General features: G+C 45.1%; 1 protein-coding gene across 1 annotated transcript; it reads right to left on the bottom strand.

Annotated features, from left to right (window-relative positions):
* Positions 1 to 822: 822 nt before the first annotated feature.
* LOC139579524 (D(1) dopamine receptor-like) lies at positions 823 to 4845 on the bottom strand. Its single transcript, XM_071408241.1, has 3 exons — positions 4277 to 4845; positions 3148 to 3970; positions 823 to 2552 (listed from the first exon to the last, which is right to left on the bottom strand). Exons 1-3 carry the CDS (start codon positions 4532 to 4534, stop codon positions 1924 to 1926), a joined length of 1710 nt encoding a protein of 569 aa, XP_071264342.1. The 5' UTR covers positions 4535 to 4845; the 3' UTR covers positions 823 to 1923.
* Between the last annotated feature and the right edge of the window lie 9505 nt (positions 4846 to 14350).

Raw genomic sequence — 14350 nt, 5'->3', positions numbered from 1 at the left:
GGCACGCAAAGCCAACCAACCTCACGGGTTACAATATGCAACCTGGGTTCAAATACTATTTGAGAAAATTAATTGAATTGATTGGATCAAAATTGGTAATTTTAAATAATAGGATTCAGATAATATTCAGTAAATATTGTACCCAACATCTGATTTGGACCAAACGTCTTCCTATCAATGAGTAAGACAATCCAAAAGTCACCCACGGACCCCTCATACCCATGCCAATCCAACTCAACAACCAGTATACAAGCATCAGTTCTCTATGTTGGACAAGTAGTATGAAGCTGCGGCTTGGAGTATTGCATCTTCATACTATGTCATGTATTCCCTGTGAATCTGGTGATGTGTTTTTCCCCCTGTTCTGAGAAATTAGTAATTGAAGTAGCCTGCATAAAAAGTAGTGTGAACGTACGAGGTTATGACAACTAGATGCAGCTGTTCCTGTGTTTATTAAATAGATCACGTTTCCTTTGCAACTTTTGGGTTTAAAGCAATACCTTTTGGCTCATTATGAAAATAAATTGTGTGGTCAAACTCACAATTCAAGCCAGTCATTCATGAAGATTCAGTTTGTCCTTCTGTGCCAACCATGCATGAGGCAGGTCGCACTAACCCTAATCAGGGATATGATGTGATTAACAAATGAATGATTTCTTGCTCGCATGAGAGAGGGATAATGGGAGAGGGAGAGAGAAAGGGAGAGAAGAGTAGAGAGGACGTGTTTAAGAGGAGTGGAGTAGAGATGGGACGAGGGAGGGAGGGAGGGAGGGAGGGAGGGAGGGAGGGAGGGAGGGAGGGAGGGAGGGAGGGAGGGAGGGAGGGAGGGAGGGAGGGGCGAGAGGAATAGAGAGAGTGGAGAGGAAGATAAGTGAGAGAGAGATGGAGAGGAGGATGAGGTGTGGAGAGAGAGCTGGTAAGACAGGGAGAGAAAGAGATGTAGAGAGAAAGAGAGAGGGAGCTCTGGTTGTGAGACTTTGTTACTGTATAATAGATGCTTAGAAATACCCAGGATGGACTTTTCATCATCGTCACCGTGACATGACATCACACAAGATCCCCAGGGCCTGGAGAAATAATCCCTGATAATCTGAGAAATACAGAGGGTTGTGTCCCAAAGGACCCTGGTAAAAAGTAGTGCACTATATAGGGAATAGGGTGCCATTGGATCCTGGACAAAAGTAGTGCACTACAGCCCCATAGGCTCTGGTCAAAAGTAGTGCACTACAGCCCTATAGGCCCTGGTCAAAAGTAGTGCACTACATAGGGAAGAGGGTGCCATTTCAGACGCAGGCGGTGTCACACTTCCCCAACAAACAAAGCCCCCGGGTCCAGAACAGATATGATGGTAATGACGGTTGAGAGACGGCAGTAGAAATAGAAATCTAGATCAGCTCAGGGAAGATCTATTCTACTCTTCTAACATTCTATCCCCTTCGCAGACTTAGACCAATCAGGAGTTGATATTGACCTAATGATATTGACCTACACCAATCAGGAGTTCATATTGACCTAATAATGTTGACCTAATGCAATGGCAGCATAGAACAGTGTTTTTCAATGTGGTTGTTTACCATTACTATCATTACCATCATTACCATTACTATCCTTTTCTCCTTGAGGGACCACTTCCATAAAAACAGGTCAGATCAGCAATATATTACAGAGCTCTGGGGGTTCAGGAACTACAGCTGGAGAAACCTTAGTCTAGAGAGCATTGGTGGAAAATGTCCCTGTTTCAATCAATCCTCAATGCTTTTTCATCAAATTGGCCAATGAATGTTTTGGATAAACCTGTTATAGCTATTTCCTGGATATATGTAATCCATTAACAGCTGAGACAATAGTAGTAGTGGATTCATTTAAAATGAAACCACTACAGACATCAATGGTACGGTCAGTTTGGCACAGTTTGAAAGTTCATTAGAAAGTTTGTGAGGGAATCATCTGAGTCCGTTGTCCCCTATCCGTTACGTCTATTTTACAATCCTCCATGGGACAGTCGCACACCGCCTCTGGTTGCGTTATCGTCCCTCTACAGTTCGTTAACGTTGCCGGTGGCGTCCTAGAGAGACCTCCCCCGCTGTCCCCTCTTCCTGTAACCGGATCCACCTCACAGTCACACACCGGCTCCTCTACAGCTCCTCTAACCGGTAGCACCCTACCCCTAACCGGGTCGCGGATTACACCAGATGTGACGCTACCTCTACCGGCGCCACAGCCGGTATCGTAAGCCACGCCCATCTCCATTGTGTGGAGCGAGTTCTTCTTCTCCGTCACGGCGCCGACGGCCTCGTTGCTCGCCAAGACAAAGCTCTCCGCGCGCGTGACGCTCGTCGTCCAGCCGCCGAAGCACCCGTTGTCTCCACGGCAACCCAGCAAGCGGAGGAACGCCTCGCGGAACTCAGTGTTGAAGGCGTAGATGACGGGGTTTAAGGACGAGTTGCTCCAACCGAACCAAACGAAGACGTCGAAGGTGGTTTCACTGACACAGTACAGGTGGGAGGATTGGGAGGAGGGGTCTGACACAGTTCTGGAGGCTGTACCTGGACCTGTGTGTGGGGGGAACATGGGCATGAGAGTTAGACAGTGATCGTGTTTCTGGCTGCTCTCAGATCAGTGATATTTCATAAATAGTTGTATTGTTCTGGCGCTTTAATTAACCAAGAGTTGAAATATTGTCTGGACAGGAATGTAAAACTGAAATGTAAACTTCTTTTAACTGAAGTGTTAAAAGAAGGTTCAGGAAGGTTGTTGTGCTCGGAACAACGGGCTCCGAAACACGCACTGCCTGGGGTTTCTCTATAAAAAAGGAAAAACCAAACTATCTAACTCTAATCTATCACATGACCTAGTTAGTCTATCTAACTAACCTATCACATGACATAGTTAGTCTATCTAACTAACCTATCACATGACCTAGTCTATCTAACTCTAACCTATCACATGACCTAGTTAGTATATCTAACTAACCTATCACATGACCTAGTCTATCTAACTCTAACCTATCACATGACCTAGTTAGTATATCTAACTCTAACCAATAACAATTATTGAAGGGAATTATGTTGCCGACCTGAACGTTCTTTCAACGTGACAATTGATAATACATTGATGTATTTGAGGTGAAAGGTCATAGTAGCCTACCTGGGCAGAAAGGCATGGCACAGTTGAGGATGAAGAAGGGGGACCAGCAGAAGACGAACACCCCCATGATGACAGACAGAGTCTTCAGAACCTTGGTCTCCTTCCTAATGGAGTACCTCAGGGCCCGGTGTGGGGGAGGAAGATCAGGGTGATGATGATGATGTTTTGGGGAATTGGTAGTTTGGAGAAAGATGGAGCAGCGGTGTTTAGAACGAAGAGGAGGATGATGACGGCGGTGGAAAGCGTGCACGTGCCCATCTGCATCCACATCCACGTGCGCGTCCGAGCGGCAGTTCTGCGCGTGTTCTGCGGCTCGCTCCAGAGAGGATATCCTGCGTATCTGGACCTGGGCGATCCGGTAGATACGTGTGTAGGTGACCACCATGATCGCCACGGGGATGTAGAAACTGATCAACGAGGAGGAGATGGCGTAGGTCCGACTCAGACTTGAATCACAGTCCCAGCCGTTCTCCTCCGCCGCCCTGTGGAGTTGATATACCCCGCTGACGTTAAATCCGGTAACGTCCCGGGTAAATTCGTCACCGCTCCCGCTATTTCCGGTAATCGCAGCCCGGTGCCAGTGGAGTTGAACGGGCACAAATGATATCACCACGGAGACCGTCCAGGTCACGCCGACCATGACGAAGGCCACGCGGCGGTTCATTCTCCTCTCGTAACGGAACGGGCTGGAGATCGCCCAGTAGCGGTCCACACTGATCATGCACAGATTCAAGATGGACGCCGTGGAACACATGATGTCGCTCGCCACCCAGGTGTCACAGAACGCACCGAAGGGCCAGAACCCCGCCACCTCTGCTGCCGCCTTGGAGAGAGAGAGACAGAGAGAGAGAGAGAGAGAGAGACAGAGAGAGAGAACAGCGAGAGACAGAGAGCGCGTAGAGAGACAGAGAGAGAAAGAGAGAGAGAGAAATTGAGAGACAAAGTAAGAGAGAGAGAGAGAGAGAGAGAACGTTTATTTTTAGTGTCAATCCACAATAATACAACTGACAAAACAAATTACAGAATGAAATGAGTCAATGACAATTTTGAGACACTGAAATCTGTTTTCTAGGCAATCATATATGTTATCAATCCATTTTCAATCAATGAAATATAATCAAGACTTTACCTTCCACGGCATCACGAGCAGCGCCACGAGGAGGTCCGACAGCGCCAGAGACACGATGAAGATGTTGGTGACTTTGGCGCGCAGGTGCCGGTAACGCAGAACCGCCGCGCACACCGTGAAGTTGCCCAGCAACGTCCAGAGGATGAGCAGTGCGAGGACGCAGCCGATGAGTGCGCGAGTGGCGGGTAAATCCGTGTGTGGGTCGGGCAGATGAGGCTCGCTCTCGTTCTCTGCCAGGCGGTGGCTGGCGTTATGCATGTCCCTTCCACCGTCAGGTGTTCGGCGGTGCTAAAAGTCTGTCAATCAAACACACTGAAAAACAGCTCACGAGACTCCATATCATATCCCGCTGTATCCCCATTCACGTGAGAGAGGAAAAAAATAGTCCTCGGTTGGTGTATTTTTTAAATTAATCCAATATTTATATCCTAACTCTTTCCATTATATCTCTCTCTCCCTGTCTATCCTGTCTCTGTCTCTCCCCTTGTCTATCCCTCTCTTTTCCGATCTCTCACTCCATCTGTGCTGTAAACCTGTATCTGTGTCACTCAAACCGCGATGTGCGGCTGGACTGAATGAGAAACTATCTGTCTCTCTCTCTCTCTCTCTCTCTCTCTCTCTCTCTCTCTCTGTCTCTCGGTCTCTCGCTGTTCTCTCTCTCTCTCTCGTTCTGCGCGCTCTTCGGTGTTTTGCTTTTAGAAACCACGTGCACCAACAGCTGGTGATAATCGCTTTTACAGAACCAACAGAACGCATGAGCACAGAGAGACAGACAGACAGACAGACAGACAGACAGACAGACAGACAGACAGACAGAGAGACAGAGAGACAGAGAGACAGAGAGAGAAAGAGGTTGCCTCAGGCATGCAAGGTTTCCCAAGGCCTGTACAGAGGCAAATAGTGTTCTATGCATCTCTTCTTTAATTTTTTAATTAGCATTTTAAATATCCATGAGAACGTATTAATAGCATATAAACCTAATTTACATTTAAATGTACATTTATAAATGTGGTGGCCAAACCATCCAATAAGTCCATTTGTTCATAATTTAGAGATTGACAGCAGGCTGCACTATCTATTTCTAAATTCAAAGATTAGGATTATTGTAATTTCCCATCGGCCTTAAACCACAGTCCAGAGTGCATGATTTTATTCTGCAGAAATAAATGGTAGCCCGATCCGACGTGGTTTTCTCTCTCTACTGTCTGCTGCATGGAGAAGTGGTGCTGTCCATGGTGCTGAATCCATTGTTACTGAAACCTCCATCACTCAGAACAACTATATAAACACCGCATGTTAAATGAGCTGATTTTCTCTCTTTTTTTTAAAAAATCACAGACATTTTCCATATGCAGAAAAAAAAAGCTTATTTTTCTTAAATTGAATGCACAAATTTTAATTACATCCCTGTTGGTGAACATTTCTCATTTGCCGAGATAATCCACCCACCTGACAGGTGTGGCATATCAAGAAGCTGATTAAACAGCAATGATCGTTACACAGGTGCACCTTGTGCTGGGGACAATAGAAAGCCACTCTAAATTGTTCCGTTTTGTCTCACAGCACAATGCCACAGATGTCTCACGTTTTAATGGAACGTGGAATTGGCATGCTGACCGCAGGAATGTTCACCAGAGCTGTTGCCAGAGAATTTCATGTTCATTTTTCTACCATAAGCCACATCCAATGTTGTTTTAGAGAATTTGTCAGTACGTCCAACCGGCCTCACAACCTCAGACCACGTTTAACCACGCCTCCACATCCGTCTTTTTAACCTGCGGGATTGTGGGTGGGCCTGGGGGTGGGCCTGGCTGCTAAGTAGGTGGGCCTGGGGGTGGGCCTGGCTGCTAAGTGGGTGGGCCTGGGGGTGGGCCTGGCTGCTAAGTGGGTGGGCCTGGGGGTGGGCCTGGCTGCTAAGTGGGTGGGCCTGGGGGTGGGCCTGGCTGCTAAGTGGGTGGGCCTGGGGGTGGGCCTGGGGGTGGGCCTGGCTGCTAAGTAGGTGGGCCTGGGGGTGGGCCTGGCTGCTAAGTGGGTGGGCCTGGGGGTGGGCCTGGCTGCTAAGTAGGTGGGCCTATGCCCTCCAAAGCCCACCCAGGGCTGCACCCCTGTCCAGTCATGTGAAATCCATAGTTTAGAGCCCAATGAATGTATTTCAATTGACTGATTTCCTTATATCATCTGTTACTCAGTAAAATCATTGAATTTGTTACATGTTGCGTTTATATTTTTGATCAGTGTGTAAAGAGTATCGAACTGAACTGGTCAGTTGGTCTATAGAACTATGGCCACAGCCAGATGTTTTAATGCGCTTCGAAATTCATCTCAGAGTCAGTCAGTCCGAGACTTATTTTCTGTTGGTTTCTCACCGCGGTAACAGAGGAGCTGGAGATGGAGCGTTGAAGAGACCAACGCAGACTAGCCGTTTCCCTCACGTAAGCCTTTAAAGCTGTGCCAGTTCACAGTCACATGTTAGCAGAATTAAAGTACTCCCACCCCTCCTGTTCGCCCCATCTGTCCCGATCCCCGAGAGAGAGGAGGGGAGGGAGGGAGAGGGGGAGGGAGTGAAAGAGCGCAAGAGATTGAGAGAGAGAGATCGCTAGAGAGACAGACAGAGAGAGAGAGAGAGAGAGAGAGCGCTAGAGAGAGAGAGAGAGAGAGAGAGAGAGAGCGCTAGAGAGAGAGAGAGAGCGCTAGAGAGACAGAGAGAGACAGAGAGAGCGCTAGAGAGACAGAGAGAGAGAGAGAGAGAGAGAGAGCGCTAGAGAGAGAGCGCTAGAGAGAGAGAGAGAGGGGAAGTAGAGAGAGAAGGGGGCGGGTCATATGACTCCTAGAAAGATTACATAATGTCTTTTTCCCCTCTATGGTGTTGTTATATATTTATCCATCTGATGATTTGATTGGACTGTCCTGTGTCACTCCAATCAGATTTTAAGATTTTAATAATCATATTTTGTTTTATTATTAAACGTCATTATCTGTCAAATATGTTGTGTTCATTACAGAAATAAGTACAGACAGGTGCAGTACAATGGTTTTAAGTAAACATGTGACATATTCAAATAACTAATTTTGGCTGTTTTACTTTCAGTAAAGTCCCTGAACAGACAGCATTGATGAAAAACTAAATACAAATTATGACAAGAATTCCAAGCAGTGATCTAAAAATGGCCCAAATCTAAACATGTCAGCTATCAGTCGATCAAAGGCCTGTTGGCTGGATTATACCGGATTAGGATTTTGGAACACTGATTTCATCTGTATCAAGTTAGAAAGAGAGAGAGTGTTGCAGAGAGTGTTTGAGAGAGACAATGTTTGAGAGAGTGTTCGAGAGAGAAAGAGAGAGAGAGAAATAGAGGAGGGGTGAGATAGTGAGGAGGGGGGAGAAATAGAGAGAGGAGGGGGGAGAGAAAGAGAGAGAGTGGGGGATAGAGAGAGAGAAGGGAGAGTGGGGAGAAGGGGGGAGAGTGGGGAGAAGGGGGTAGCGAGAGAGAGAGAGAGGGGGGAGAGAGAGAAAGAGGAGGGGAACGGGGAAAGAGAGAGCGGAAGGGGCAGAGAGAGAAAGAATGAGAGAGGGGGAGAATAGCCCCAGGTGTAAAATAGTATATAATGGTTACTTCTCAGAAAAGTAGTGAGCTTTTAAGACAACTAGAACTAGGCTGTCCATTATCTCTGTATATATTTCTTATGGCCATTCTAATGCTAACTATTCAAATTATATCCAACAAGAACATTAATTTAAATTATTATGCTAAATGATTGCCACCAACAGAATGTTATATATATATGGGGCATACAACAATCTCAGCTCTGTAGATTTTGATGAGAAGAGACAGATTCACTGAATAATTTATTCTGGTATTGCCCCCATGTAGCTTGTTTCTGGTCACAGGTTCAGGAAGGGTTAAAAAAATCACAGCATTCACTTCAAATGAACCTTACAAATAGCGGTGTTGGGCGATCTGGACAGACAATCAATCAATAATATAATAATACTCTGTCACGCCCAGGGTGTGACTAGGGTGGGCATTATAGTTTCTTTATTTCTATGTTTTCTATTTCTTTGTGTTTGGCCGGGTGTGGTTCTCAATCAGGGACAGCTGTCTATCGTTGTCTCCGATTGGGAATCATACTTAGGCAGCCTTTTTCCCACCTGTGTTTGGTGGGTAGTTGTTTTCTTTATGGTTTAGTTTCCTTACAGAACTGTTCGTTTTTCTCTTTGTTATTTTTTGTTCTAGTGTTCTGATTTAATGAAATATTAGGTCCAGTCATTTCCAGGAAGAGGTTCGTGACTCGTTGGAAAGGTGTTCATCTTTAGCTCATAATCTGTGGATACAATTAGAAAGGTAAACAAATTAATTTAAAAAATCACAGAACAATTTGAAAAATATATGGAAACCAAACGAGGTCTATGGTGATAGGTGGGATGGGCTAAGGTCTATGGTGATAGGTGGGATGGGCTGAGGTCTGTGGTGATAGGTGGGATGGGCTGAGGTCTGTGGTGATAGGTGGGATGGGCTGAGGTCTATGGTGATAGGTGGGATGGGCTCAGGTCTATGGTGATAGGTGGGATGGGCTGAGGTCTGTGGTGATAGGTGGGATGGGCTGAGGTCTGTGGTGATAGGTGGGATGGGCTGAGGTCTGTGGTGATAGGTGGGATGGGCTGAGGTCTGTGGTGATAGGTGGGATGGGCTGAGGTCTGTGGTGATAGGTGGGATGGGCTGAGGTCTATGGTGATAGGTGGGATGGGCTCAGGTCTATGGTGATAGGTGGGATGGGCTGAGGTCTGTGGTGATAGGTGGGATGGGCTGAGGTCTGTGGTGATAGGTGGGATGGGCTGAGGTCTGTGGTGATAGGTGGGATGGGCTGAGGTCTGTGGTGATAGGTGGGATGGCCTGAGGTCTGTGGTGATAGGTGGGATGGGCTGAGGTCTATGGTGATAGGTGGGATGGGCTGAGGTCTATGGTGATAGGTGGGATGGGCTCAGGTCTATGGTGATAGGTGGGATGGGCTCAGGTCTATGGTGATAGGTGGGATGGGCTGAGGTCTGTGGTGATAGGTGGGATGGGCTGAGGTCTATGGTGATAGGTGGGATGGGCTGAGGTCTATGGTGATAGGTGGGATGGGCTGAGGTCTATGGTGATAGGTGGGATGGGCTGAGGTCTATGGTGATAGGTGGGATGGGCTGAGGTCTGTGGTGATAGGTGGGATGGGCTGAGGTCTGTGGTGATAGGTGGGATGGGCTGAGGTCTGTGGTGATAGGTGGGATGGGCTGAGGTCTGTGGTGATAGGTGGGATGGGCTGAGGTCTATGGTGATAGGTGGGATGGGCTGAGGTCTATGGTGATAGGTGGGATGGGCTGAGGTCTGTGGTGATAGGTGGGATGGGCTGAGGTCTGTGGTGATAGGTGGGATGGGCTGAGGTCTATGGTGATAGGTGGGATGGGCTGAGAGTGGCTGAGGGGCGGGATTAAAGAGTTTATGTTCAGTCATGTATTATTGTTATGTGATTCGCTGTATATAAAAGTAACATGTATGTCAATTGTGTATGTGAAATGTATGTATAAGTAGCGGAAAATATATAAAATAACTAGAAATATATGTGTCACCAGGTAGAAAACAAGGATTTAATCAACAGTTAATGAATCAACATGAACTACTTCAGTCACTAGATAGAACATAAATATTTCAAGCATCTGCTTCTAAATATAGGCCTTCAGTATTAACATGTCCCAATTCCTAACTCAATCTTTATCCAGTTCATCAAAGTCTCTAGAAAACAAGGTTCTCTCTCTGTCTCTCTCTCTCTCTCTCTCTCTCTCTCTCTCTGTCTCTGTCTCTGTCTCTGTCTCTGTCTCTGTCTCTGTCTCTGTCTCTCTCTCTGTCTCTCTCTCTCTCTCTCTCTCTCTCTCTCTCTCTCTCTCTCTCTCTCTCTCTCTCTCTCTCTCTCTCTCTCTCTCTCTCTCTCTCTCTCTCTCTGTGTAACTGTAAGTGGCTCTGGGTAGGAGCATCTGGAAAATGACTCAAATCAAAATGTATAGATAAAGGAGACAACCCCAGTCCTTGGATATAACAAGGGGCCCAACCTGTTACGCTGAGTGGAACAAGGGGCCCAACCTGTTACACTGAGTGGAACAGGGGAACAAGGGGCCCAACCTGTTACACTGAGTGGAACAGGGGAACCCAAGAGCAGACTGGGATGAAGTAACCAAGGTATTTATTGAAACACAGGGGGAAGATGGAGTGCAGGTCAGGGGAAGCTCGGGCGGGTTAATGGAAACCAGGTCCGAAGGCTGAGGCTGAGGCGAGAGGGGTTGGGACAGGGTAAGCAGGTGAGGAGGCTGAGGCTGGAGCGAGAGGGGTTGGGACAGGGTAAGCAGGTGAGGAGGCTGAGGCTGGAGCGAGAGGGGTTGAGACAGGGTAAGCAGGTACTGAGGCTGGAGTGAGAGGGGTTGGGACAGGGTAAGCAGGTCTGGAGGCTGAGGCTGGAGTGAGAGGGGTTGGGACAGGGTAAGCAGGTCTGGAGGCTGAGGCTGGAGTGAGAGGGGTTGGGACAGGGTAACCAGGTACTGAGGCTGGAGTGAGAGGGGTTGGGACAGGGTAAGCAGGTACTGAGGCTGGAGTGAGAGGGGTTGGGACAGGGTAAGCAGGTACTGAGGCTGGAGTGAGAGGGGTTGGGACAGGGTAACCAGGTCCAGAGGCTGAGGCTGGAGTGAGAGGGGTTGGGACAGGGTAACCAGGTCCAGAGGCTGAGGCTGGAGTGAGAGGGGTTGGGACTGGGTAAGCAGGTCTGGAGGGGAATCCAGGACAGAGTAGCAGGATGACGATACGTGGGACTGGAGAATCTGATTAACTGTAAGCTTTTATTCTAATAATACCCAGGTTCATATTGTGACAGTTCAGGTCATGTGACAGTTCAAGTCATGTGATAGTTCAGGTGATGTGACAGTTCAGGTCATGTGACAGTTCAGGTCATGCTATTGTAAAGCAAACTAAGTCAAACCTTAACTGAGTTAAAACGTAAAAATAAAAAAAGTACAAAGCACTGGAGGTTGGTGGCACCTTAATTGGGGAGGATGGGCTTGTGGTAAAGGCTGGAGCGGAATGGTATCAAATACATTAAACACATGGTTTCCATGGTTTCCAGGTGTTTGATGCCATTCCATTCTATCTGCTCCGTTCCAGACATTATTATGAGCCGTCCTTCCCTCACCAGCCTCCGCTGTTACAAAGTGAAACCTCAGGTTGAACCCTTACATAGTAATACATTAGATTAGGTCAAACTCACCTTTAGTAGTGAAGGAGGTGATGGTGGACAACATGTTGATTCTGGACCAGAGACTCCAGCTACAGAGGAAGTATCAACATGTTGATTCTGGACCAGAGACTCCAGCTACTGAGGAAGTATCAACATGTTGATTCTGGCCCAGAGACTCCAGCTACTGAGGAAGTATCAACATGTTGATTCTGGACCAGAGACTCCAGCTACAGAGGAAGTATCAACATGTTGATTCTGGACCAGAGACTCCAGCTACAGAGGAAGTATCAACATGTTGATTCTGGACCAGAGACTCCAGCTACAGAGGAAGTATCAACATGTTGATTCTGGACCAGAGACTCCAGCTACAGAGGAAGTATCAACATGTTGATTCTGGACCAGAGACTCCAGCTACAGAGGAAGTATCAACATGTTGATTCTGGACCAGAGACTCCAGCTACAGAGGAAGTATCAACATGTTGAGTCTGGACCGGAGACTCCAGCTACTGAAGAAGTATCAACATGTTGATTCTGGACCAGAGACTCCAGCTATCTCTCTATGTAGTTCTATTATCTCTCTCTGTAGTTCTATTATCTCTCTATGTAGTTCTATTAGCTCTCTATGTAGTTCTATTAGCTCTCTATGTAGTTCTATTAGCTCTCCATGTAGTTATATTAGCTCTCTATGTAGTTACAGTAGCTCTCTGTAGTTCTATTATCTCTCTATGTAGTTCTATTATCTCTCTATGTAGTTATATTATCTCTCTATGTAGTTCTATCATCTCTCTATGTAGTTCTATTAAGTCTCTATGTAGTTATATTATCTCTCTATGTAGTTCTATTATCTCTCTATGTAGTTCTAATGTCTCTCTATGTAGTTATATTATCTCTCTATGTAGTTATATTATCTCTCTATGTAGGTATATTAAGTCTCTATGTAGTTCTATTATCTCTCTATGTAGTTCTATTATCTCTCTATGTAGTTCTATTATCTCTCTATGTAGTTATATTATCTCTCTATGTAGGTATATTAAGTCTCTATGTAGTTATATAATCTCTCTATGTAGTTTTATTATCTCTCTATGTAGTTCTATTATATCTCTATGTAGTTCTATTATTTCTCTATGTAGTTCTATTAGCTCTATGTAGTTCTATTATCTCTCTATGTAGTTATATTATCTCTCTATGCAGTTCTATTATCTCTCTATGTAGTTCTATTATCTCTCTATGTAGTTCTATTATCTCTCTATGTAGTTCTATTATCTCTCTATGTAGTTATATTATCTCTCTATGTAGTTCTATCATCTCTCTATGTAGTTCTATTAAGTCTCTATGTAGTTATAGTATATCTCTATGTAGTTCTATTAGCTCTCTATGTAGTTCTATTATCTCTCTATGCAGTTATATTATATCTCTATGTAGTTCTATTAACTCTCTGTAGTTCTATTAAGTCTCTATGTAGTTATATTATCTCTCTATGTAGTTATATTATATCTCTATGTAGTTATATTATATATCTATGTGGTTATATTAGCTCTCTATGTAGTTCTATTATCTCTCTATGTAGTTCTATTATCTCTATGTAGTTCTATTAGCTCTATGTAGTTCTATTATCTCTCTATGTAGTTATATTATCTCTCTATGCAGTTCTATTATCTCTCTATGTAGTTCTATTATCTCTCTATGTAGTTCTATTATCTCTCTATGTAGTTATATTATCTCTCTATGTAGTTCTATCATCTCTCTATGTAGTTCTATTAAGTCTCTATGTAGTTATAGTATATCTCTATGTAGTTCTATTAGCTCTCTATGTAGTTCTATTATCTCTCTATGCAGTTATATTATATCTCTATGTAGTTCTATTAACTCTCTGTAGTTCTATTAAGTCTCTATGTAGTTATATTATCTCTCTATGTAGTTATATTATATCTCTATGTAGTTATATTATATATCTATGTGGTTATATTAGCTCTCTATGTAGTTCTATTATCTCTCTATGTAGTTCTATTATCTCTATGTAGTTATATTATCTCTATGTAGTTATATTATCTCTCTATGTAGTTCTACACGCTTTTGTGTTGCTGAATTCCTGGAACAGATAACAGCTTTTCAATACAGGGTTTATATACTTAATGTGTCAAAACAACAACCTCAACAGGACATAGTATGAAGAACAAGACTGTCACTGGCGTAGAGAAGAGGAGGCAGGAGGCACTCGCAGGTTTACAACTACTGAGTGTATTAAAGCACCGTGTATAAAAAGACGGGACGAAAACCCAAACGTTGTTGTGCTGAAAAGATATCTTCACAAACAGAAAAGCCAAGAACCCAAAGTACAACATATAAAGTACTCAGGAAATAGTAGGAGATATTCCTCTCGGGAAAACAAGTAACATTTAAACCGACAAAGACAACTGGCAGAGGGAGTATATATACAATGATAGAGTGGGGATTGGAACCAGGTGTGTGTAATGATGACGAGACAAGTCACGGGGTTGATGAGTGAAGGGCGTTTGCCAGCAGCAGGTTCGGCAGCAGCTAGAAGGCCGGCGACGCCGAACGCCTGAGCTGGACAGCAGGGGGAGCCAAAGCCAAGGCTGATGTGACAAAGATAAAACTAGCTGAAACGAGTCACCTACGTTTCCCCACATGGCAGTTTGTTGTTGCTAGCTATCTGGCCATCCAGAATCACAACAACGGACGGACTTCTGCCCCATTGAAGCGTGTGCGTATTATTCTTCTATGTTGCAAGTTAAACGCAGCTCACCATTGACTACCGCAGTATGAGTCATACAACCAGGAAATGGTTCTGATCGTTTT

Source organism: Salvelinus alpinus, chromosome 6, assembly GCF_045679555.1.
Source record: "Salvelinus alpinus chromosome 6, SLU_Salpinus.1, whole genome shotgun sequence".
In the NCBI taxonomy this organism is placed as follows: Eukaryota; Metazoa; Chordata; class Actinopteri; order Salmoniformes; family Salmonidae; genus Salvelinus; species Salvelinus alpinus.
This window is presented reverse-complemented; position numbering and strand designations above follow the sequence as displayed.